Raw genomic sequence first — 25,024 nt, 5'->3', positions numbered from 1 at the left:
GGCGCGGACGGCGCTCGGGGTGGCGGTCCGGGTCCCCCGGGGCGGTGGCCCTCAGGGACGGACTCACGGACACCTGGCCCGACGCGGACTCGCCAGCCTCCGGCCCAGAGGCGGGACCCAAACGACCTCGCCGACCCACGCTGCCCGTTCCGGGCCGCTCCTCCCGACTTCCCCCAAGGAACCACAGCGTCCCCGCGACGTCCAGCCCGAGGTGCCCAGCGCCCGGCGATGCCCAACGCCCTGCCGGTGCCCAGCGGCCGATCCCGGCCGCCTGCCCTTCCCTCCCGGCATGCACCGCCCCGCGGCCCTCCCTCGGTCCCGGCCCTCCCCGCCCTCCAGCTCCCTGGGCGGCCCCCCTCCCCAGGCCCGCCCCCCCTCGCGCCCCTCCCTGCGCCCCCGCCCTCCGCGCGCTCGAGGCTGCGGGTCGCGCAGCCTCCGGGACGGCGGGAGCGGCCGAGCGGAGGCCGGGGCCGGGCTTGCTCCTCCGCCAGACCCCACCCCACCCCGCCGACCCCACCCCCTGCTCCTTCCTCCCTGGGGCGCGCTCGCGGGTGCGCGCTCGGAAGTCGGGGGTCGGCGCTGTGCGCGGGCTGCGTGTGCCGGGTGGGCGAAGGAAGCGCGAGGCGGCGCGCGGGGACCCGGGTCAGCCAGCCAGCCGCACGGGCCCCTCGGAGGACGCCCACCGCCTCGTCTCACCGGCGCGAGCCTCCGCCGCCGCCGCCGCCGCCGCCGCGCCCGGGGCCCCCAGGCTCAACCCGCGGAGCGGCCTCGGGGACGCCGCGAGGAGAGGGCACGCGCCGGCGCCCTGGCCTTCGCCGGAGTCCAGCGCGCGGGCGGCGGGATGGGGCACCGCGGGCGCGCCGCGCCGGCCCTGCGGCCTCGGGGGCGACTCTGGTCGCTGTGGGTTGTGCTGGCGGCCGCCGCTGCGGGCTGCGCCCGGGCAGCCATGGACGAGTGCGCGGACGAGGGCGGGCGGCCGCAGCGCTGCATGCCCGAGTTCGTCAATGCGGCTTTCAACGTGACCGTGGTGGCCACCAACACGTGTGGAACCCCGCCGGAGGAGTACTGTGTGCAGACCGGGGTGACCGGGGTCACCAAGTCCTGTCACCTGTGCGACGCCGCGCAGCCCCACCTGCAGCACGGGGCAGCCTTCCTCACCGACTACAACAACCAGGCCGACACCACCTGGTGGCAGAGCCAGACCATGCTGGCCGGGGTGCAGTACCCCAACTCCATCAACCTCACGCTGCACCTGGGTAAGAAAGCAGTGACAGCCCTGCTCCCCACGCATTGCGCCCCGGCGCCTCGCCACGCGCCGGCCGGGCTGGGTCGCGCCCGCGCTCGGGGGTGAGGTGGGGTGGGGTGGGGGGCTCTCAGCCCCCCAACAAGTGCCGGTTCTCCCCATTTCTAGAGTTGGCCGCTTGCTTAACTTCTAGCGAGGGCCGTGGGGTGCCCAGCTCCCATCTCTTGAGTTTCTGTTCTTTCTAACCTAAGAGATTACTTGTTCATTCTTCCCTCCCTCCCCCACCTCTCCCCCGTCTGTCTCTGTCTCTCTGTCTGTCTCTCTCTCCCCCCCCTCCCCCCTTTCCTGATGGTTTAATCAGAAATACCCATCTTCGCTTTTCTCTTTCCTACCAGGGTCATCACATTAAATCTGAGACATGAATCTTGAACACTTCGGCCTTTAAAATGTTTAGCTGACTCCTCTTCAGGGCTGGGGATGGTTCCTGTGTGTTCTGTTAAGGGGGATTTGTGGGGAGCCAAGGCGTTTACTGCCTATATTAGTTAGGGATACTTAAAATGGAAATTCTCCTGTAGAGTTATTTTCCTTTAGACCTGTTCCGCCTTAATTAAAAGCCACAAAGTTATTTCATTGCTAGTCTGGTAGAGAGAAACAAAAGGAAAGTGTCTGTATTTACTGTAATTGCTGGACACAGTTTTGTCCCTGTGGCAAAAAGGCTTTCGGCATCCTCTTTTTGCTTTGGTTCAGAAAGGGAATCATGAAAGGGATGTACAGGAAGCTTATGGTAGGATTGTTTGTGAGAAAGTTCACATTTATCTGAAAGTGCTAAAAATCATGTTTGATGTAGGTAAGTTTTTCTTTATTGAATTATGTACAGTTTCATTATTGTGCTTAATAATGTGTGAGAAACTGACATTTGATTAGAAGGGCTTCATACCTTACTGCACTAGAAGACTTGATTTTACCAGTAGTTGGAACTAATAAACGTCCACAGAGAGAGAGCCGACTGCCCCAAGCCATTCTTCTGTCAAAGCAAAGTTAATTCTATAGAGCAAATAACATTATTTGAGGACCTTTAAAAGGGACACTTTGTAGGCAGTGGTTCTTTTGATCTTGTTTTTTTTTTTTTCTTTTTCTTTCTACTGCTCACTAGCACACTAAACTATCAAGATTCCAGAGAATGAATATGACTTACTAAAACTGCTTTGAAAAGTATAATCAAGTTACTGTGTATGTTTTAGAAAAGTAATCTTTAACACCTTTGTAATAAATATTTGTAAACGAGTCTTTAGGTGGATGAAACCTTTTGAAAAATAAATGTATAAAATGAAACTGTCAGACACCCGGTTTTCAGCAGTGGAAGAAATAGACTATTGACTCCAGTTTTTAAAAAGTACTGGAAATGAAAAAAAAAAAAAGTACTGGGGGCTTCTCTAAAGACACTACAAAAGATTCAGGTTTCCCAAGGTCTGCTCGGTTCCTCTGATTGTTTCTTCAAGTGTTACATTTTGTTTTAAGCTGGCCCAAATTATTTTTGCAGTTTATAGTCAATTATTTTTTGTTTATGTTTTGGCTTGTTAAGGCTCCTTTGCTCAATTTTGGGTGCCCTTGAAGTGTTATCTATTTCAAATTTAAAAACTTCAAAGAGGAGACATTACCAACTGTCTCTAAGTACTTTAGATTCAGCTGAAAAGCTCTAAACAATAGGATGTCAGTTTCCTTGTTTCCTGGTTGTAAGGCATGAGGTAGGTGAGGCCTTTTTCACTGGTAGATAGATTACTTTGGTTACTTCTCCTTTGCAAAGACAATGTGGTAGGGTGAGAAACTATCAGTCAAGTTAGATTGCTAGTTCTGGGAGGCATATATATTAACTTTGGGCCTTGATGATAAGGTCAAAAAAGATCCTGAAGGTCATTTGTTTAGGACACACACACACACGCATTCTCTCTTTTTTTCTTTTAAGGTTTTAACAAGGATTTATTTAGTATAACAGGATAAAAGTAGGAAAACAATTTTTTTTAAAGGGAAAAACATTTCCCGTTCTCCATAAGGGAAATGTGGGTGAAAGAGGCCTGGTTAGGACTCGTTCACATGGCTTCTAAACTCTATAAATATATTGTATGCTTAGACTTGCTCATGGCTGAAGAATTTTTCACGTTTTTTTTAAACATGTTTGCTAAATGATAGAAATAATAGATTAAAACTCATGAGAAAAGTTATTTAAAATAACAAATAATGACAACAGGTATTGTCATTAATGGTAAAAACATACTTCAGGGTAGACAAACCTACTTTTTAGACAATTAGAAAGGATGTCCTGCAGGAAATTGTGTGCAGTGGGGTGTTGGGAAGGGGAGGGAGACCTGTGTGTAGTGAGATTGATGTTTTCTCTCCTTCCTTTTTAATAGCCAGGATGTATGTTTGCATGCATGAATGTTACTGTCAGCAATCCTGGCAGGTAGGAAAGGCTGTATATATATTTGTGTGTTTTGATATTCAGTGACTGCCCTCTCTCCTCCAGTTACTCCATGGGCTGTAGCTAACTAATTATTTCCCATGAATTCAAGTACCATGACTGTGTTGTGCATCCATTAAGTCTCCCAGCCAGTTCACATTTCACATACCCTTAAACAAGTGATGCATGTTGTGCTTGCCCTTGCAGAGCATGTGAAACTTGAAGCGGGCAGTGTGAGAGACTGGATTCAGCCATCACTTTCATAGCCTTCTTTTTGAGGTTGAGCTTTAAACAGCTAAAAAAACCTCAAAAAAAAATCGACCAAGTCAGATTACAACTAGTTATGAGAGACATACATGTTTTGACACTCATCTTAAGTCATTCTTAAAAAAATTATCAAAATGGTGTATTCGAACAATAAATACAGTGACATGAGTCTTTCTCTGGTTGCTAAGGTCTGTGCCTTAGAGACCACAAATTCAAATTCGGGTGTAACCTTCCTGAAATGTTCATGTATCAAAGGACATGGAAATTTTTTTAGCATGTCCCTTTTTGGAGGAGGTTGGATGGGTGGATGGTGTTGCTGAGGTATTAAAAGAAATATGACAGGTACAAATTAGAGCATTGTACCTGGTCTTATCACTTGCTGTACCAGTCAGGACAATTAGCATTGCTTTTTGAAAGCTGTTGTTTTTTAAGCCCAATACATCCATACACAGTGATTCAGGGACCAGAGGGCAGTGTATTTTTGGAAATTTAAAAAAAAAAAAAGACTTAAAGTTGCTGTAGGGACCAGGATAGTGTTTCCTGTTTGTGGTGGGAGGACTTTCAGCCAGACACCCTTTTCTAAAGGGAGATCTTTTCCCATTTGCTTTCAGATTTTTGGATCTTCTAATTTGTGTATAGATTACTAGTTGCTGTTCAGTAGGCCCTTTTTTGTTTTATAATAATGTTATAAATAAGATTGACTAGTATCCAAGTAGAGAGAGGTGATAGTAACATTGTAGCTGAATTCCCTTTAGTTAATTTAAAATAGTTGGGAATAGAAACTTGGCAGATGAAGAAGGCATCTTTCTCTCTTAAAATGATTATGTTAAGGAAAAGAGTGCTTATGTAAGCAGCTCAATCAAAGTTTATAGAATTCCCCAGTTCAATGCTGGGACCGAAATAGTTTCCAAACTCCTCAGACATTAGGAATAGCTAGTAATTAAATGAGTTTGTTTAATCCACAATGTAAGTTTTCTGTGTGCATAAATCAGAATAATTGATATTTAAGGTGATTGCTGTTCCGGTCATCTGATAAGTATATCTTTAACAAGGAAAGAAGAGCCATCTCTGTCCCCTGCCCTTCTCCCCCACACCCCACTTGCCCAGGAAAACCTTTCCAAGGTGTAGTTCCTGCTGGTGACTTCACTGTGGTATTCATGTACCCTAAGGGGACACTATTTTAGTATGTCTCACAGAGGCCTGATTTACATTTTGCAGGCTTCAACTTGAGAAGTTAAGGAGCTCTTCTTCAATGGCCAGTAGCTGCTGAGCAGTTTTATAAGAGTTACTGTTGGCTCTTTCCCTGTTCAGTACTTAACTGCTTTTTCTACAAGTTCTTTCTCCATTTTTCTCAGTCTTTCAGAAAAAGTATACACATTAGAAGCCAGGTTGGAGGAGGTAGAAGGCTTCATTCTTACTCCATTAATTTATCCTTGGCCATTTTGGTGGGAGGAATAACGATTATTTCAATTCAGATTCTTTGATGAAGTTGGGGATACCTTTGCCCTGGGCTCATCTCTCTGCCCACATTCTCATGTTACTGCCAGATATTCTGCAGACATATTTAAAATACCTATGAAATCTATACCATTATGACTGATAGAAAGGTGGTGTAAAAGAGTAGAAATACTGTTGAAAGTGATGTGAAGAGTTTACGCTCTGCTAGATGGAATGTATGATTATAATGGCATTATAATAATATATTGAGTTTGTCTTTAAGGTATTTTACAGTTTATAAAGTCTCCTGTTGCTCTGCAGTTAGCTTTTACATAACTCAGTAAGGCAAAGATGAAGATTCTGTGGCTGTGATTTGCAAAAAGTCCTAGTGGAAATAGATACAGGACTGCAGCCTGTAGCTTCTCCAACAATTTTCTTGGAAGAATGCCTAGTTTCTTTCAGGGTAAATCTAAAAATAAAACTCATAGCTGGGTGTGGTGGCTCATGCCTGTAATCCTAGCTACTCAGGAGGCTGAGATATGAGGATCTCGGTTCAAAGCCAGCCCAATACTAAAGTCCATGAGACTCTTATCTCCAATTAACTACCAGAAAATTGAAAGTGGCACTGTGGCTCAAAGGGTAGAGTGGTAGCCTTGAGCTGAAGCACTCAGGGACAAAACCCAGGCCCAGAGTTCAAGCCCCACGACCCCAAAACAAAACTAAAAAACCTCCTGTACACGTTGATTTGGAGATGCCAATATGTTGGTTATTCTTCCTTAGTTTTTCTCAGTCTGCTCCCCTCTATCCACTTCTTTCCCAAGAGGGACTCACTATGTAGCCTAGGCTGGCCTTGAACTCTCCATCCTCCTGCTTGAGTCTCCTGAGTACTGGATTTCAGGGGTGGGCCCCTGTGGTTGGTCTGTTTCTTTTTTTTTTCAGTCCTGGGCTTGAGCTCAGGGCCTAAGCACTATCCTTGGACTTTCTCAAGGCTAGAGCTCTACCACTTGAGCCTCAGCACAATTTCCGGCTTTTTTGTATGTATGTGGTACCGAGGAATTGATCCCGGGTCTTCGTGCATGCTAGGCAAACACTCTACCACTAGGCCAAACTCCCAGCCCGTCTGTTTCTTTTTATATTCCCCCCTCTCTTTATTGTAATTAATAGAGGGGTTACAGTTATATTTGCCAGATAGGAGTGTTACTTCACACACATTGATACCCCTTCTCATACTTTTGTTCCCATTTCTCTCCCCCTCCTTTTCCCCTCTCTCTCTCTTTGCCAGTCCTGAGGCTTGAACTAAGATCCTGGGCACTGTCCCTGAGCTTCTTTTTGCTCAAGGATAGCACTCTATTACTTGAACCACAGGACCACTTCTGGCTTTTTTTGTTTATGTGATACTGAGGAATTAAACCCAGGGCTTTGTGCATGCTAGACATGTGCTCTACTGCTAATCCTTGCTTCTACGTACATTCGTGATTCCTCCTTTTGTGTTACTTGCTATCCCTGAATGAACGCATCTTAACCGCTAGGCTTTAGTTATTGTTGGCAAATTTACAGAATTGTATTTTTAGGTTAGCTCATTCTCCAGGTCAAAACACTTGTCGCTTCTGATTAATTTGGGAAGTCCAGAGGTCTATTTCCTCCGTTCACTCTGAAAGGTAACCTTGGCTGGCAGACTTTCCCAGTAAATATTACTTGGTGAGCAGATTACATCCACTGCAGTGAGGCCATCTCATTCTTCATCCCTATCCCTATCCGTCTTCATCTTCATCTTCATCCCTATCCATGCATTCACCTAGCATGAGAAAAGTCTTAGGTCCTATTCCCAACACCACAAGAAAAGTCAACTTCTTGGAATGTTTATCTTTTCATCCTTCTCTGCCCAAATGTAGATTCTTCCATTTCTCAGCTCATCGTGGGGTTATGACCCAGTGAATTATACGGTGAATATATAGTAAGAAGTACAGCACAGTGCACAGGAGTGTACCTGCTGTTGACGGTAGAGATTGGCAAGCTGACTAGGAGTTGTGCTACTTGGCTGCTACTCAGTGTCACCCAGAAGGTTGTATTGCATGTCTCTAGGAAAGGTCAATATTTGAATTCAAAGTCTTTTTTTGTTGTTGTTGTTGCTAGTCTTGGGGCTTGAACTCAGGGCCAAGGCACTGTCCTTGGGCTTTCTCCAGGCCAGCACTCTACCACTTGAGCCACAGCACCACTGTGGCTTTTTCTGTGTATGAGGAATCCAGGGATTGAACCTATGGCTTTGTGCATGCTAGGTAAGCACTCTACTACTAGGCCATAGCCCTGGCTCCAAAGTTTATTTATTAATTTAAAAAAGAATTGTTGTCTGCATGCATATCACAGTGGCATCATTGTAAACATGAAAAAACTAAGTCAGGCTATGAGAAGTTGGTTTCAGGTGTTTGGATAGTATTATATAGATTGATGAATATAATATACATATCTGGTCATATCATTTCCTAGCCAGAAGCTCATCCATGGTTCTTCTTGTCCGCTTGGTGAAATTCAAACCTTTTGTGTGATGGGAAATATACTGTAGGATCTGGACCCTAGCACTCTACTACTCGAGCCACAGCTCTACTACTGGCTTTTTTGCTGGTGAATTGAAGAGTCTCATGGTCTTTCCTGCTGGCTGGCTTTGAATCACCATCTTCAGATCTCAGCCTCCTCAGTAGCTAGGATTACAGGTGTGAGCTACCAGCACCGGGCACATTTGAACCGTATTAGCTCTTGAGAAATCCTGCCTGTCAGTCTGCTTTCTTTTCCATCCTCCCTCCTTCCCTGCCCCCTTTCCTTCTTCCCCATTCTTTTTCCTTCTACCTCTTTTCCCCACTCATTGGCGTAGATTATATGTTCTGGTTTTACTGTCCTGTAGGATCTGTCATAGCATTTATGATATGTTTCTTTACTTGGTTGTTTCTATCAAGACCATGACGTCTTTGTGTTAGTAATTATTTATTTTATTTTACTTATTTATTTTTGCCAGTCCTGGAGTTTGAACTCAGGGCCTGGGCACTGTCTTTGGGCTTTCTCAAAGTTAGCGCTCTACCGCTTGAGCCACAGTACCACTTCCAGCTTTTTCCCTGTATGTGAACTTAGAGCTTTTGTGCATGCTAGGCAAGCACTCTACCACTAGGCCAAATCAAGCTTTTGGCCCTGTAATTGTTTTATTTTGAGAAGGGTCTAGCGTGGTATCAGGCTGTCCTCCTGAATAGCTGAGGCTACTGATGTATACCATTGTGCTCCGCTAACTATGCCCTCTTTGAAGGCAGGTTAAGTACCTGTTTCATCCAGTTACTATAGCTAAACACTGTTTGCTGAGCCTTTGCAACGTGCACATTCTTTAAAAAAAAAAAGGTATTAAAAAGGTGATATACAGAGAGGATTCAGTTAAAAAAAATCAGGCAGTGAATCTATTTCTTTTTGGACAATGCCACTCCTTCTCTCACTCCCAATTTTTCTCTCCCATTTCTACCCACAGTTGTATACTGTAGTTCATTTTCAACAGTGGCCATTAATTACCATGGCAACATTGATTCATCCCTTGTCCCTCCATTTCTGTGCCTCCTTACCCTTCCAAAGACATACATGAACCGACAAGACAAAAAGAAGAGAAAACAGAAACAACAATAAATGGAAAAAAACTCTTTGTTTCCATTTCTTGGAGTTCATTTGGATAAGTATGAGTTTATACGATCAGAGGCAGATAGGCATTGCTCTTTTGTGCTCTTCTTCTAAGGGTATCCTCCTTTGGTCTATTGTCCTGTATAATTGATCATATATCCCAAGGGATTTTTTTTTCCTAGTCCTGGGGCTTGAACTCAGGACACTGTCCTTGGATACTTCTTGCTCATTCTGCCACTTGAGCCACAGCACCACTTCCAGCTTTTTCTGAGTATGTGGTACGGAGGAATCGGAGGATTGTGTATGGTAGGTGAGCACTCTACCACTAGGCTACATTCTGTACCTTCCCCCACACCCCAGGGGATTTTAAATCTAGCTTCTGAATATGAGAGGGGAAAAAAAAAGCACATCCTGGGATGAGTAAGGATTCTTAGGACATAGTCTTGACCTCAGAGCTTATGTGAGGTCTAGAAGAGATTTATGTCTTTAGACTCCAGGGTTAGCAAACTGGGGCCCTTCTGGCTAATCTAGCCCAGCCCTGCACTCTTTTTCTTTTCTTTTTTTTTTTTTTTACTAGCATACATTAATTGTACAAAGGAGATTTCATTGTGGTATTTTCCTATATTCATATAATACATACTTTGGTCAAATTTATTCCTCTGTGCTCTAACTCCCCCTCTCCCTTCTTTCATATCCCATTTTCATACCTATAATTTATTTCAGTCATATTTACTCCCTATCATCCACTTCCTTCCCCTCCCCCTACTGCTAGCATCCCTAGTTTCCCTTTAACATTATTATTATTATTATTATTATCATTACTAATTATTATTTTAGGTCTCAGTTTTGCATGTGAGCAAAAACTGAGCTAGGGCTTAGGAGGCTGAAAGCCAGAAGATCAACATTTGAATCTTTCTAGGATAAAAAAAACTATGAGACTCCATCTCCAAAACCAGCAAAAAGCTGGGCTAGTGACATGGTTGAATTAGAAAACTACCAGTAGAGCAAGCAAGCTTAGTAAACTTGAGGCCCTGCATTCAATACCAGTATCAGAAAACAAAATAAAACTGAGTGAAGGATGATTTCTTCTTTTTTAATTGGTTGAAGAAATCAAAAGATTAATATTTTGTGGCATTTGAACATTACATGAAGTTCAAATCTCTGTTTCTACAAAGTTTATTGGAACATTGTTAAGCCCATTTAAGAACATTTGTTTATGGTTGTTTGTGCACTACAAAGGCAGAGTTGAGTAGTTGGGACAGACTCCATATGTCCCAGCCTGCAAAAGCTGAAATATTTACTATCTGGACCTCACCACACAAGCTTTGTGACCTCAGCTCTAGACCGTAGGTTATATACTAAGTCTTCAGTGAGTGATTTAATAAGCCCAGAGAGGGCCCAAGCTTGATTTACTATTTGGATGGAGACTTTGTAACTCTAGTGCTTAACAGTGTGTTTGGTTTTAGTGTTCAGTAAATATACATACAGTAGACATCTTAACATTTTATATTAAATTCTTCAAAGCAATACATTTTTTTTGGTTGGTCATGGAGCTTGAACTCTAGTCCCTGAGCTCTTTAGCTCAAGATTACCGCCCTACCTCTTGAGCCACAGTGCCATTTCCACTTTTTTCATTCTGATAGTGCATAAGCATCAAATGTAAATATGTGCTCCTGAAATTTTAATGTTAATTTGACATTTTTTCTTTAGAAAAAGGAAATGGGGGCCTGGAGTTTGGCCTAGTGGTGGAGTGCTTGCTAGCATGCATGAAGACCTGGGTTCCATTCCTTGGTACCATATATACAGAAAAAGCCGGAAGTGGCTTAAGTGGTAGAGCTCTAGCCTTGAGGAAAGCCCAAGGATAGTGCTCAGTCCCTGAGTTGAAAGCCTCAGGACTGGAAAAAAAAAGTCATAGGTAAACTTTACTTTGAAAATATATATTTACATTTCTACTGTTGAAAAGTCTTTTGTTTCTTTCTTTCTTTTTTTTTTCCTCTTGATATTGCTACTGGGACTTGATCTTAGGGCCGTGTGTTCTTTGGCTTTGTTCACTCAAAGGTGGTGCTGTACCATTGGAGTTGTACCTCCACTTCCTGCTTTTGCCTGTTAATTGGTGATAAAGTCTTATGGACTTTCTTGCCCCAGGGGCAATCCTTAGAGCTCAGATTCTTCAGTTGCTAGGCTATAGGAGTAAGCCTCCAGCCTCCTTTCATTTCTTAAGCAAGTGAGGGGAGTGAGGATATGTATGACATTTTAGTTTTTATATATGGGTAATTCTTGGTCCTTATTAAGAATTAGAAGGGCTTGCTGGGGTATTCTCTCTTCACAACAGTGAAGAAGTATAAAAGTAAAGCACAGTTTAGCCCATCGTGTCCCATGCTAAAGTGGTTAGGCAGATAGGGAGTGATCAGGTATTTGTCTAGAGTTAACAGGTAGCAGAACCTACGCATACTCTGCTTCTTATCTCCAGCTGTACTTAACTGACAGTGGTCCAGCTGTTCTGTGTGTAGGGGTGGGGTTAGGAAAAAGTGTGGGGCAGAGCTGTTCCTTTATTTTTACCAAGAAGACTTAAAAATGAGGGATTGATTTATCTCTCCTCTTAAATGGTCAATTACAGTGGGTAAAATTTCAAGATGATGGTGCATGGAGGTTCTATTATCCTATCTTGATTGCTTGCCCTAAGATTTGTAAGAGGGCGCTGCTGGGATTTGCACTGTCTTCTTTCTTGTAAGAAGATAAAGTTAGATGTTTGTTCATCAGGCCTAAAATTGACAGCTTGCTAATAGAGGATTCTAGAACATTAATTTAAGAAAATGCCACTGGGGTTTCAGAGTATTACACCAGAATTGGGTGGCACTAATTAAGTACATCTGTATCTCTTTCCATGCACTCTTCCATGGGGTAAGCCTAAAATAACTGGGCCCAGACAGTCTGGTGCCCTTTGCAGCTACATATTCATGAGATAAAATAAAGGGTCTTATCTCTTACATAGCAGTTCGTGGGAGGAGAACCTGGAGCATAGCTGGGAGATTTACCTTATTTCTTTTGTAGTCTTAAACTTTTATTTTTCCTTTCCAACTACTCTTTCCTCTTTGCCACTTGTTTTGAAAGTTGGTGGAAATTCAAATTCAAAATCAGCCTCTTTCCTCTCTCTCCTTCCCTCCCTTCCTCCCTCCCTTCTTTCTTCTTTTTTTCTCCACGTCTTCCTTCCTCCTTCCTTCCTTCCTTTTTTTCTTCCTTTTTCCCTTCCATCTCTTCCTCCCTCCCTCTATTTCTTGAGTAAAGTACATGGTGATATATAGAATTAGGGACTCAGTAAACTTTGTACAGTGTACATGAAGCCTTCTGTTAAGCAGTATGAAGGATGGTTCACTGACTTTTCCGAGCTGTCCGTATTCCAAAGGCATGCTTGGTGTGCCACTCTTATTTGTCTTGATAGTTCTGATTTTGTGCTCTACGTCTTGACCTGGTTATAGAAATTTAGATCTGTACACATTTCAATCTGTACACACTTCATTGCATCTACATTATTCCTCAGATTAAAAAAAAAAAAAAACTATGGTAGTCAACCAATTTCAGCACAAAATAATAGGTAGGTAATTTTTTACAGTGTATTTTTTATTGTTGTTGTCTTGAACTTGGGCCTGGGTGCTGTCACTGAGCTCTACAGCTTAAGGCTACCCACTCTCCCCCCTGAGCCACAGCCTCGCTTCTAATTTTTCGGTGATTCATCGAGTCTCACGGACTTGAGTGCCCAGGCTGGCTTTGGACTGTGATCTTCAGATCTCAGCCTTCTGTGTAGTTAGGATTGCAGGTGTGAGCCACCGGTACCCAGCTAATGTGGGGATCCTTAGGACCTCTGAGTTCTTGAGTCGTCATTCGGAGTTGTCATCTCTATGGAGTAATATGATTACATGACCTGTACTTTTCTGACGTTCATTGAAAGTAGAATCAATCGCCCATTTTATACTTAGGCAACTTTATAGATGTGAGGTGGCTTTTCCCCTCCCCCCATTTTTTGGTGGGTCATGGGACTTGAACTCTGGGCCTGAGCACTGTCCCTGAGTTCTTCAGCTCAAGGCTACTGCCCTATCCTTGGGTCTGTGCATTGTCCCTAAGCTCTTCAGCTTAAGGCTACTACCCTGTCTCTTGAGCCACAGCTCCACTTTGGGTTTTCTAGTGGTTAATTGGAGATAGTCTCATGGTCTTTAGTGCCTGGGCTGGCTTTGAACCGAGATACTCAGATCTCAGTCTCCTGAGTAGATAGAATCACAGGTGTGAGCCACCATGCCTTTCTTTTTGAGTTCATGTATTTATATTTAAACCTTAAATTCGAGAAGTGCAGATAAAGTATGGTGGAGACATAGCATACTTCCTAAAGGAGAATTATGACCCCCTTTTCAGTTCTTTTTGCTTCCAATCAAATTATTTTTCCTGCCCATGGATGTTCTTTGTTTTAAGCATATTGTAAATTCCATCAGGATAAAGAAGGCATAGCTAGATAAAGTGCCTCAGTTCTGTTACCCTAGCTACTTGGGAGGCAGAGATGGGGTATTGTATTTTCAGGCCAGCAGAAAGTTTGAGAGACTCCATTTTAACTAATGGTTGAGCAGAGTGATGTGCACCAGTCATCTCAGCTGAGTTCAATCGTGCTCATTTGTCATCCTCAGTAACACAAGAAAATACAAATGGGGTTGCAGTTCGGGCCAGTGTGTGCATAAAGTGAGATGTTACACACACACAGAGAAAGAGAGAGAGAGAGGGGAAGGGAAAAAGGAAGGGAGGGGGGGCGGGAGCGTGCGCGCGCGCAAGAGAAAGCGCACTTCTGGTGCAATTTCACTTAGTACAATGCCCATAAATGAAAAATTTTCTCCCTAGTTGTCTGTGTAATGATTTATACCTCATATGTTTGGTCTATTTTATGTGCTGTTGTCACTATGCCATGTGAGATTAGACTTGGTATGAACCTATTTCAGAAGACCTTAAGCGACAGAATGAAAAGGCTGAGCATCTTATATGTAAAAGCTAACGTGGTTTTTCTGACAGACCTTTGCTTGAGGAGCTCTGGATTGCTATGTTAAAAAAGAAAAATAATTTTAACACTTATTTTTGAAGAAGAGAGGATGGCTTCTAAAGGAAGAATTTCAGGTTTTGTTAGTAGTTGTATAACAGTCATCAATGCCTCTAGGAATTTCTAAGGAATTTATTGAATTTGGAGATGAGGTCCTGGACTTCGTCAGTGTCTGCTGATAGGAAAAGCATACCCGGTACCCTACCCTCGGGTGATGGGTGCTTGAGTTACAAGGGGAAACCACCTTATCTCTTTTGCTTTGCATCCATATTCTTTCTGGTGGTTGGATTGTTGGTTTGAGTTCCGTTGCTTACTTTTATCTGGCATCCTTGAAGATAAGGTCGATCTCCACGTTCTATTTTGTGCCCTTTTGGTCCAAGTGAATTCTCTTACATAGTTGGTGACTTGTTGCTGCAACTCAAGTTTACTAATTGAATAGGTCTAACATAGCTTTTAGTGACTGATGGGCAGGTAACTGCTGTGATATCAAGAGTTGCTTTTCTTTTCATTTTCTCTTTTTGTCACTGTTTCTATCTTGGGAGCATAGAAGTGCCATTACCTCTATGTATATATATATATACAAATATGTTAGTGAGCCAGCCTTATCCCACTTCAGCCTTCCCTGGGCACTACAGAGCTAAGTTGCAGTTAAAGGACTCATGGATACCTTTTTTTTTTTTTTTTTTTCCTGTTTATTGAATAGCAGTCATACTGCCATTTAGGGCATGTATTTATTCTGTTTTGTGATGTTTTGTGTTTTGTGTTCACATTTTGCCTCCTGTTATAATAATTGAAATTACACCCCCCCCTCCCTTCTTTCTAGGCTGTTAATTGCCCTTCTGCCTTTTCTGCTTTTGTATAGACTTGCTTAGGACCCATTCTCTGAATTTCTGTGATGAATGTGGTTACATCATGACATAGGAAGTGCTGATGACTTAAGTGTTTGGGATCAGTTTCCTTTCTGGTGGGAAGGTCAGGTAGTGATGGGGGACAGAGTGTTGAGTTGAAAAGGCCCCTCCTGTTCCTTCACTGGTCTCCCCCCTACAGCAGGCCCTGTGGTGTGCCCCCTCCCCCCAACAGTTTGTGAAATGTGTTCTTTGGACTATTCCATGGACTTTTCCATATAGAATAAATAGATTGTAACTGTTTCCAAAAGAGGAGGTTTACTGTTTCTATGAAGAGGGTATGACAGCATGATAAAATGAGGTGAGTAGTTTTTTCTCCCTTTCTTTTTTGGCAGTACTGGGAATTGAACTCAGAATCTCACACTGGCTAGGCAAGTTTTCTGTTCACTGGCAGGGACTGGAAAACTGTGACAACACAGATTCTAATTAGAGACAGGAATGGTTTCTCCATGTCCTCAATATCCACAACCAGAAAAGGTTCAGAAACTCAGAAACTGTTCAGAAACTGTAGTAACTTGGCAATGTAAAATGCTTAGTTCAAGGTACAGAATATTAAGATTTTTGACCATGTCTTCAACAAGGTTTAGACTCTGTGTTTTCTGGAATGTGTGCATATCTGGAGGTCTTTAAAAAAAAAATATATATATATATATATCCAGTAGTGGTAGAGTGCTTGCCTAGCATGCATGAAGACCTGGGTTTGATTCCTCAGTACCACATACATAGAAAAAAGGTGAAAGTGGTGCTGTGGCTCAAGTGGTAGAGCTCCAGCCTTGAGAAAGTCCAAGGACAGTGCTCAGGCCCTGAGCTCAAGCCCAGGACTGGCAGTGTGTGTGTGTGTGTGTGTGTGTGTGTGTGTGTGTGTGTGTGTGTGTAGCTTCTTTGTTTTGAGCTAATGCCCACCAGAATCCATGGGTCAGAAATTTACTCCTTAGTGCGGCAGTGTGAGTTGGGACTTTGAAGAGATGACTAGCTCACACTCTTCAATGCATTAGCATCCTTATAGGGAATGTGGGCTTGTACAAAAGTGAGTGTGATCTTTTTTCTTCTCTTGCATGCTCTTGCTCCTGTGATGGTTTGTGTCATACTGTGACACAGCAAGAGAGCTCTCACCAGATGCCACTACCAAACTCTTGGAATTTGTAGCCTCTAGAACAGCAGCACATAATGGGTTAAGAGAGTAGTGAAACAGAAAAAGGCAGTTCAAAAGACAGGATTATGCCATAAAGAAAATCATTCTTTATTGTTTATCTCCTAAATCTAGGAGAAGTCAGGTGCCAGTGGCTCACACCTATAATCCTAGCTACTCAGGAGGTAGCTTCTTGAGTAGCCTCTGATGATTGAGGTTCAAAATCAGCTCAGGAAAATCTGTGTGATCTATCTTCAGTTAACCACCAGAAGACCAGAAGTGGCACTGTGGCTCAGAGTTAAGGTAGATGTGGTTGTTTTGGAATTACTGTTTGTCAGTGGTTCCTGGCAGTGGGTACGTTATTGCAGTAGGAGCAGTGATGTTGCAAGGTTTTTAGATTCTTGTTTTATACCAGATACGGATGAGCAACTTGTAATTTTCATAGAAATTGTTCTTTTTAGCTGGGTGTTATTGGCTCAGGCCTGTAATCTCATGTGGCTGACATCTGAGGTTCAGGGTTTGAAGCCAACGCAGCTAGACAAATCTGAGAACTCTTGTCTCTAAATTAGGCAGCAAAAAGCTGGAAGTGGATGTGTGAGTCGAATTATAGAGTATTAGCTTTGAGCAAAAAATTCTTAAGTAAAGGTACATGGTCTAGAGTTAAAGCCCCGACACACACACACACACACACACACACACACACACGCACGCACGCACACTCTCTTACACTTGTTCTTTTTGGCAGTGGGAAGAAACCAGCAACTAAGTGAGAAGATTATGGGATGGATAGGAAGAATTAGAAACCCACACAGCAATGGTGTACTTTGATTGCTTCGTCATCTGATGGGCTCTTCCTGAGGGAAGAGTCATGTTTAGTGGGCTTTTGCGTGTCTTGGATTCATTTTTAGAACATTTCTATACATAGTGTTGCATTTATAGTGAGCATTTTAAATAAATTCATGAGACAGAAAGTTTATTACAGACGATGAATTCTTAGAATTCTATGGATTAGGAGTTTGTGGGAACATCTGTGATGCAGCTGTATTACAGTTTGTTTACTTTATCAGGATTGCATTAGAGGCTCAAGCCTATTTGTTTATTGCTGTTTTCAGCATTTTTGCCACATGCCAAGAAATAAGTTATCATTGATTCCTGGTGGGTTTGGAAAACTTTTTTTTTTTGTGGTCATTGTGATAAGTCTTTGGTCTGAAACTTTATGTCCACTTTAAGCTGTTGTGTCCTGACATAGGCAGTGGCTAGATAGACTGATTCTGGAAGTAACTATACTTTTCTGATGACTGGAGAATCTAAACTTGTTTTAGGTGCTACTGTGTTACTTTGTGTGCTTTTCATGTGTCTATGTCTGTGCTTTCCTCTGTTTCTCTTTTTATACCTCACTTGGGGGAAAGAGATGGGGGATCTACTTACTATATTGGGAAATAAATTCTGTATTACATATTTTGGGAAACTTTTGGAAGTGCTGTGGACATTTCTGCCAAAGAAGGGAGGGAGGGAAGGCTTTGTTCTTGTGCAGCTGACTGCTGAAAGGCGTGATGTTGGGATGGAGCAATCTTCCTTACATCTGTAGTGCTTTTCAGTTCGGAGCAGCTCCCAGTGCTCTGAATGCCTGCCGGCTTCTCATGCCTGACCAAATAGCTGTTGTTTTTGAAATCCAGATTCCCTGCTGTCTTTTTGTCCTCTTGCTTGCTTACAGCTGTTTTTGTTCATATATCATTTTGTGTTCTGCTGGCCGGTTACTTCCTCCGGTCCCTTTTATGGTGAATAATGGACACATGGGAGTTTGAATACCCAAAGTGTGTGGTTGTTCAAACAGGAAGTCTTAAGGAAGCACAGTAACTTGTCAGAGGAACAAAAGATGGGACAGGAAAGGCCATTCATTCATGATTCTAGGGGTAAAACATCTGCAGGGAAGCAGCTGACAGTGCCAGAGGTAGGACCTTCTGAAGAGTACAAGTGGTTGGTTTATTTGGAGTTTGTTCCTCTTTCCTTAAGTGCTGGAGTATTAAGTCCTAATTCATAAAAGAGACTAAAACCTAGGTGAAAAAACAAATTAATGTTTAGACTTGTGTGCGGGGACCAGGAAGAGAAAAGCTGGGAGAAAGTAAAGGAAGGAGTGACATTGTCTAAAAGGAAATTTACTCATTACCTGACTTAGGGACTGATAACCCCTCTGTACATCACCTCTATAATAAAAATACAAATATTTAATGCAAACAAAGAAACTTAATGTTTCTCTCTCCAGCACAGCCAGAGAGGAGTGGAGATGAGGAAAGGGAAGGGGAAGGGAAGCCAGGGGGAAGGGAGGGAAGGGAAGGGAAAGGAAGGGAAGGGAGTGGCATCACTAGGTTTAGAACAGGAAGGAGGCTCTGACTGTGGGATAGTTATGGGTCTTAGAAGAGGCTGCAGTTTCTGTGCTGACTGAAGGTGTCATCTGGGATGAATGGCTGGGACTCCACAGGCACTACCAGGCTGACAGGGTCAGGTTAAAAGATTTTTTATTTTTTTTAAGACTTTGATTGTTGAGCACTGGAAGAATATGAGATAAAGATGAATGCAAGCTCAAGCCTGCAATAGGAAGTGGAGATGTGGCTCACATGGTAGAGTGCCAGCCTTAATTGGAAAAGCTGAGAAGTAGCTCAAGGCCAGTACAAATCCCTGTCCAGTACAAAAAGCAAAACCAAAAAACATTGTAGTAGCTCAGTGTGTGGCAATGTCTGTAATACTATCACCCAGGAGGCAGAGGCAGAGGAGTTGAGAGTTCTCTGCCTGCTTGGGCTACGTAACTACACCTTGTTAACCGCCCCCCCCCCCCACACACAATAAGAAAAAAGAAAAATGCAGTGTAGTCCACAGCCTATAATATTCCTTTGAAATTCTTTGATTTTATAATAGAGAGACTTCAGAACTAGTCACCTGAATTCTAATTTTGGATTTAAAATTGGATTAAATCTGGAAGGTAAAAGAAGGGAAATTTTAGTCTTTCACTTTAAGCACAAGTATTAAAGGAAAAGGCAGCAGTGGTACTTCAGTTCAGGACCTCTGGTTTTGTGCTTTGTGTTTCTCTGCCTTACTTTTGGTCCTAGGGAACATGTCCACACAGCAGGGTGTCCTTTCTGTGTTTGTCTTGCTCCCTGATAGTTGTCCTTTAGACCGAAGACTGGACATCTCAGCTCCTGTGGGAAGACTTGGCCAATTTGGAATTCCTGTTGTGCCTTGGTAACACTTGCCATTATGATAAAATTCATTATTTCTTAATTCTTCCAACAAACATTGAAGACCTACTAGGCAAAGGTAATGGGGGACAGTTCAGAAAAGACCCAACATTAAGTTCTGGGTAAAAAGCAGGCTGTTCAGAAGACCTGCCATAAGGAAGATTTCATTAGTCCCTGCCTCCTCACACATTGGCTTTTCATTTATTTATTTATTTTTGTCAGTCATAGGTCTTGAACTCAGGGCTTGGGTGCTTTCTTGAAATCTTTCGCTCAAGGCTAACACTTTACTACTTAGAGCCACAGCTCCACTTACAGTTTTCTGGTGGTTAACTGGAAGTAAAAGTCTCATGGGCTTTCTTTTCTGGGCTGGCTTTGAACTGAGATCCTCAGATCTCAGACTCCTGAATAGCTAGGATTACAGGTGTGAGCCCCATGTATCCAGCCCATATATGAATATTTAAGGATTTTTTTTGGAAAAATTACCTGTTTTAAGATGAAAAATATTTATATTCCTATATGGCTTTTAGGTCAGTTTTTGCTTTTGTTCATTATTTTTGTAAAAAGACCATTTCATCTCTAGTACTTATGCAAAATTGTTTTAGGATCCTGGATTTTGTTAAAAATATCACAAGTTAATGTTGGCTGGGCGGGTGGCTCACACTTATAATCCTAGCTACTCGGGAGGCTAAGATCTGAGGATCCTGGTTTAAAGCCAGCCTGGGCACTAAAGTCCATGAGACTCTGATCTCCAAACCACTAGAAAACTGGAAGTGGCCCTGTGGCTCAAGGGGATAGGGTCGTAGCCTTGAGCTGAAGAGCTCAAGGACAGTGCCCAGATTCAGGGTAGGGGTGGTAGCCTTGAGCTGAAGAGCTCAGGGACAGCTCCCAGGCCCAGAGTTCAAGCACCATGACCACCCCCTTCCCCCCCCCCCAAGAAAATTCTGTTCTTATTCTCAGAAGCAGATTTTTTTTTTTTTTACTAGTCCTGGGGCTTGAACTCAGGGCCTGAGCTCAATGCTACATCTCTACGACTTGAGCCATAACACCATTTGCAACTTTTTTTTTCTATGTATGTGGTACCAAGGGATTGAACCTGGGTCTTTGTGCATGCTAGGCAAGCACTCTACCACTAGGCTACACTCCTGGCCTCAGAAGCAGATATTTAAGTGATATCTGCCTGGGTTTTCTGCTTCTCACTCTGTCCTTTTTTTTTTTTTTTTTTTTGCCAGTTCTGGGGCTTGAACTCAGGGCCTGAACACAGGCCTTGGGCTTTCTCAAGGCTAGAGCTCTACCACTTGACTTGAGCCACCTTACCACTGCCAGTTTTTTTCTGTGTATGTGGTACCAAGGAATTGAGCCCAGGTCTTTGTGCATGCTAGGCAAGCACTCGACCACGAGGCCAAATTCCTGGCCCCTCACTCTGTTCTAATGAGTTTTTTTTTTCCCCTTCCTTTTCTTTTTCCTGTTTTTTTTTTTTTTTTCCCCCACTAGTAAATCAGTATCTCTGGGCATCTTTTTATCATCCAAATTGAGGATGCCCAATGTGAATGGAGATAAATAAATTGCCATTGCTGGTAGGTTTTCTTCAGATTAGTTTTTGCTTTCTAAAAGATGGTGATCTTGAATTGATAGCTCCTTTTCTTTTTTTTCCTCCCTTTCTTAGTCAATCACATTCTCTTTATTTTCTCAGATTCCTTTACCATCACTTCTTGCCCAAAATATATCATGTTATCTGTTCTGGGCTTTGTTGTCCCAGTTTCTTTTGGAAGCAAATTCTCTTCTCTAAAAATTCTTATCCACATTGTAGAATAGTGATACAACAGTACTTATTATACCACTTAATGATGTGAGCATATTGTTTTTTGGGGGGTATCTTTTTATAGTTTGTATTCATCTTGTTTTTTCACATGAGCTCATTGAGGACAAGATATTTTAAATCACCAGTCAAGAACTACGTACTTGACTGGTGAAATGGTAGGCATTTGACTATTCTTTGGTTGTTGGTGTCAGAAGTCTTAATTCTAAACTTGACAGGGAAGCATAGGGCTAACTTCAACCATTAAGTATGTATGAAATGTGGCTTTGGAAGAGTATTTGAAAGAGCTGTGTTGACCGGTCTTTGGAGAAAGGCCACAGTAGTGTTTTGGCAAGATTTAAGGTATCCTCCTTGTTGTGCACAGCCATAATAGAAGACTTTCCTGTTTGTTCTGTTGAACTTTCTTTTAAGAACAAGAAAATAGCTGAAACCAACCATAAAATCGTTTCTTTTAAAGAAAGATCTTCTTTCCAGCGTCTGCAATGCCAAGTTAAATACCTTTCTTTTTTTTAGGAGAGCAGAGTTTCTCAGATTGAGACTTAAGAGTTTCTGTTTTGCTAACTAGAAACTCCTAGGAACAGGGCGTGGCTCAGTGGTAGAGTGCATGTCTACCATGTGTCAGGCTCTGGCATCAGGCTCCATCACCACAAATCCTGTGAAGTAGTTTCACTTGTTTTTTGGGGGGGAAAAAGTTATATTTAATTAATTAAAAGTTATATAAATTATGGACAATATATTAGAAATGAACCAAAAAATATTAATCGTAGCATTGCTCATAGAAAAGGAGAACTAGAAATAAATTATTATGTAAGTATATAGTTCTAAATCACTCATTGGACATGATATTCAAGATATATTTGAATATTATCAATTTCAGAAAGCATATGATCAAAATTTTCACATCCAGTAGCATAAATTAAAACATAGGATATTTGGGGCCAGGAGTTTGGCCTAGTGGTAGACTGCTTGCCTAGCATGCACGAAGACCCAGGTTCGATTCCTCGGTACCACATACATAGAAAAAGCTGGAAATGATACTGTGACTCAAGTGGTAGAGCTCTAGCCTTGAGAAAAGCCCAAGGACAGTGCTTGGGCCCTGAGTTCAAGCCCTATGACTGGCAAACAAAAAACAAAACACATAGGATATTTGTAACAGGATGTTAATTTTTTTTAATTAAAGATATTAGCATTGATTTTTTTACATCATATTTCAAATGTCAGGTTTAACAAATAAGTATTCAAGAATGAGATCTCTATATGCAATCACTGGCACATAGATTTTAGAACATAATTAAAATTAAGCTGAGGGTTTGTATATCATAAATACATATCTATATAACATAACATTATATCTATAGAGTATATATCTCATCATAGATTTTTATGTCTATGTAGTTATGTTTATTTCTCTAAGACCATATCCATGACCTTGAGTAGTTGTGCTGTTTTGATCTAATATCCACATATCCAGGAGACCATATGCTTTTTGTTCCTTTGGTCTTGACTTACCTCACTCAACATGATTTGTTCTAGTTTCATCGACTTCCCAGCAAAGGCTAATATTTTATCTTGTCTGTTGGTTAGAATTCCATTGTGTGTGTGTGTGTGTGTATATATATATATATATATATATATATATGCCACATTTTTTGTATCCATTCATCTGTAGTGGGGACTTTTCTTTTTAAGTATGGATCACTAAAGGCTTCATTCCATTTGAATTTTATAATTTTCTCTTTATGATCCTTGACTTTTTTTCCCCTGGTGTATTAATTCTTGGGTCCTTTTTAAATTTTTTTTGCTGTTACATTTTTTCCCCAGTTATTCTTTTTAATTCTGTTATTGGTGTAGGAAATATAATTGCTTAATTCTCTTTATTTTTATAACTGGCTCTATTTATTTATTTTGGTGCCAGCACTGAGGCTTGAACTCAGGGCCTGAGTTTTTTTTCTTAGTGTTTTTTTTCAAGGTTGGCCCTCCATCATGAGTCCCATCTCCACTTCCAGCTCTTTGGTGGTTAGTTGAAGATGAGAGTCTCATGGACTTTCCTGCTTGGGCTTTGAGTCACAATCCTCAGACCTCAGTCTCCTAAGTAACTAGGATTATAAGTTGTGAGTCCCTGGTGCCTGACTGGAAACCTTATTTATAATCTAGGAAGGAATTAACTTTAGGGTTTGGGACAAAGAGTGATGAGAGAGATGTAGAAATACTGTCTTGTACAATGTAAAAGGTCATGAGTGTAGATCTTTGTGTTCTTAGGATAGAGAGACACCATGTGCCACTCATCGGTAAACCTCATAGAAGTGGTTCTCAAAGGAATGTACTGGTATGTTTAGGAACAGGAGGGGCGTGAGAGAAGAGATAGTCCCATGCAACGAAGAATGCCCCAGTCCTGACCAACTTTGAGATTTCTCACAAAACTATTAAAAACCCCAATTATCACCTGGATGCTAGTGGCTCACATCTGTAATCCTAGCTACTCAGAAGACTGAAGTCCAGAGGACTGTGGTTTGAACCCAGCCTGGGCAGAAAAGTCTGCAGAATATGGCTCATATGTTAGAGTTCCAGCTAAGCAAGCAAATGAAGAGAGCCCAAGGCCCTTTGTTCAAACCTTAGTGCTAAGCAAAATTGAAAAGACTGAGTCTAAATATTGGAGCTTAGAACGTAACTTTACCTTTTCATGTAGTGTTTTTATAATATACATAATTTCCCATGAATGCAACTACCATATACATATGTTTTAAGTTTACTAAGAGCTGGTTGACAGTTCAGTTAAGTCACATCTCTGCTACTAGCACTGTTGTCTAGTACTGGTTGCCCAAAGTGTGCAAAGCCATTGGCTTTTCTAGTACTTTTATTCAAAGTGACTCTGCATGTGATTTGTATGTTCTTGACTTAGTGGCTCTGAGTTCAAGCCCCAGTCCTGGCTCAAAAATAACCCCCCCAGAGCCCTGCAACACAAATCCCCAGATTGATAGAATGCAGATGCACGTGTCTGGTGGCTTTGTTATGTTGTCTAGTGTAGCCCACTGGGAGCCTTTACCAGTTGAAATGCCTGTTTTTTTCTTCACCTGTGTGTGTACTTTGACACTCCCCCTTTGTGTGTAGGTTGGCCTGCAGCTGCTTTCATGCATCTGAGATAGCAAATGTGATTGTGTGTTAGTTCCAGGCTGGTCCTAGAGAGGATAGGCAGCTCTCTCACCTTGGTCTTGTAGACCCTGAGCTGCCATCCAGAAGTGACAGCTTTGCCGTGCCGGGGGAACACAGGTGGGCACTTGGATGCATCTTCTCATCTGTGTCCAGCCTTATACCCACCCCCATTAAGGCCCCAGGCACGAGCAGTCCTGCTGCAGGTGCATACTGCAGTAAGCAGACAGTTGCAGTCAGTACTACATGTGAAACATGGTGGTCACCTAGTTGAGCCTTTCTCAAGTTCCTGACTCTCAGATTGGAACATACAACAATGGCAGTTGCGCAGTTGCTTTGAGCCAGTAAGCTTTGAAGTAGTAGTAGGTGATGCAGCGATAGCTAATTGAAATGGTTGCGTCTTTGAGGTGCTGATTTGGAGACATAGGCTGTTTTTCTCCTGTGGGGGGTGTGTGGGGGGCACCCTTTATTTCTTCCTGGAACCATTGCTTTAAAAGAACCTGTGGACTCCCAGCAGAAGTTGTACTTCACTTTGGCTTCAAGGGAGCAACAGGAAAGAAGCCAGGGATGTCCTGAGGCTGTGCATATTTTTGTGTGAGAACCAAAGCTTGGCAGAAATTTCAAACCCAGTTACTATCTTGGGAATCTTGTGTCTGAGAGAGCAGACTCTCTGGGT

At 42.5% G+C, this 25,024-nt stretch overlaps 1 protein-coding gene across 1 annotated transcript in view; it reads left to right on the top strand.

Moving 5' to 3' along the window:
* The first annotated feature begins 826 nt into the window (after positions 1 to 826).
* Positions 827 to 25,024, top strand: part of Lamc1 (laminin subunit gamma 1) — a 99,778-nt gene continuing 75,580 nt past the window's right edge. Inside the window, exon 1 of the mRNA XM_090340289.1 lies at positions 827 to 1,256. Within this exon, the coding sequence (XP_090196415.1) occupies positions 842 to 1,256 (415 nt within the window). The 5' untranslated portion in view covers positions 827 to 841. The remainder of the gene's footprint in view (positions 1,257 to 25,024) is intronic.

This window comes from Megascapheus bottae, chromosome 10 (genome assembly GCF_031878675.1).
Source record: "Megascapheus bottae isolate mThoBot1 chromosome 10, mThoBot2.hap1, whole genome shotgun sequence".
Lineage (NCBI taxonomy): Eukaryota > Metazoa > Chordata > Mammalia > Rodentia > Geomyidae > Megascapheus > Megascapheus bottae.
Note: the sequence above shows the minus strand (reverse complement) of the source record. Positions and strands in the feature narration are given on the sequence as shown.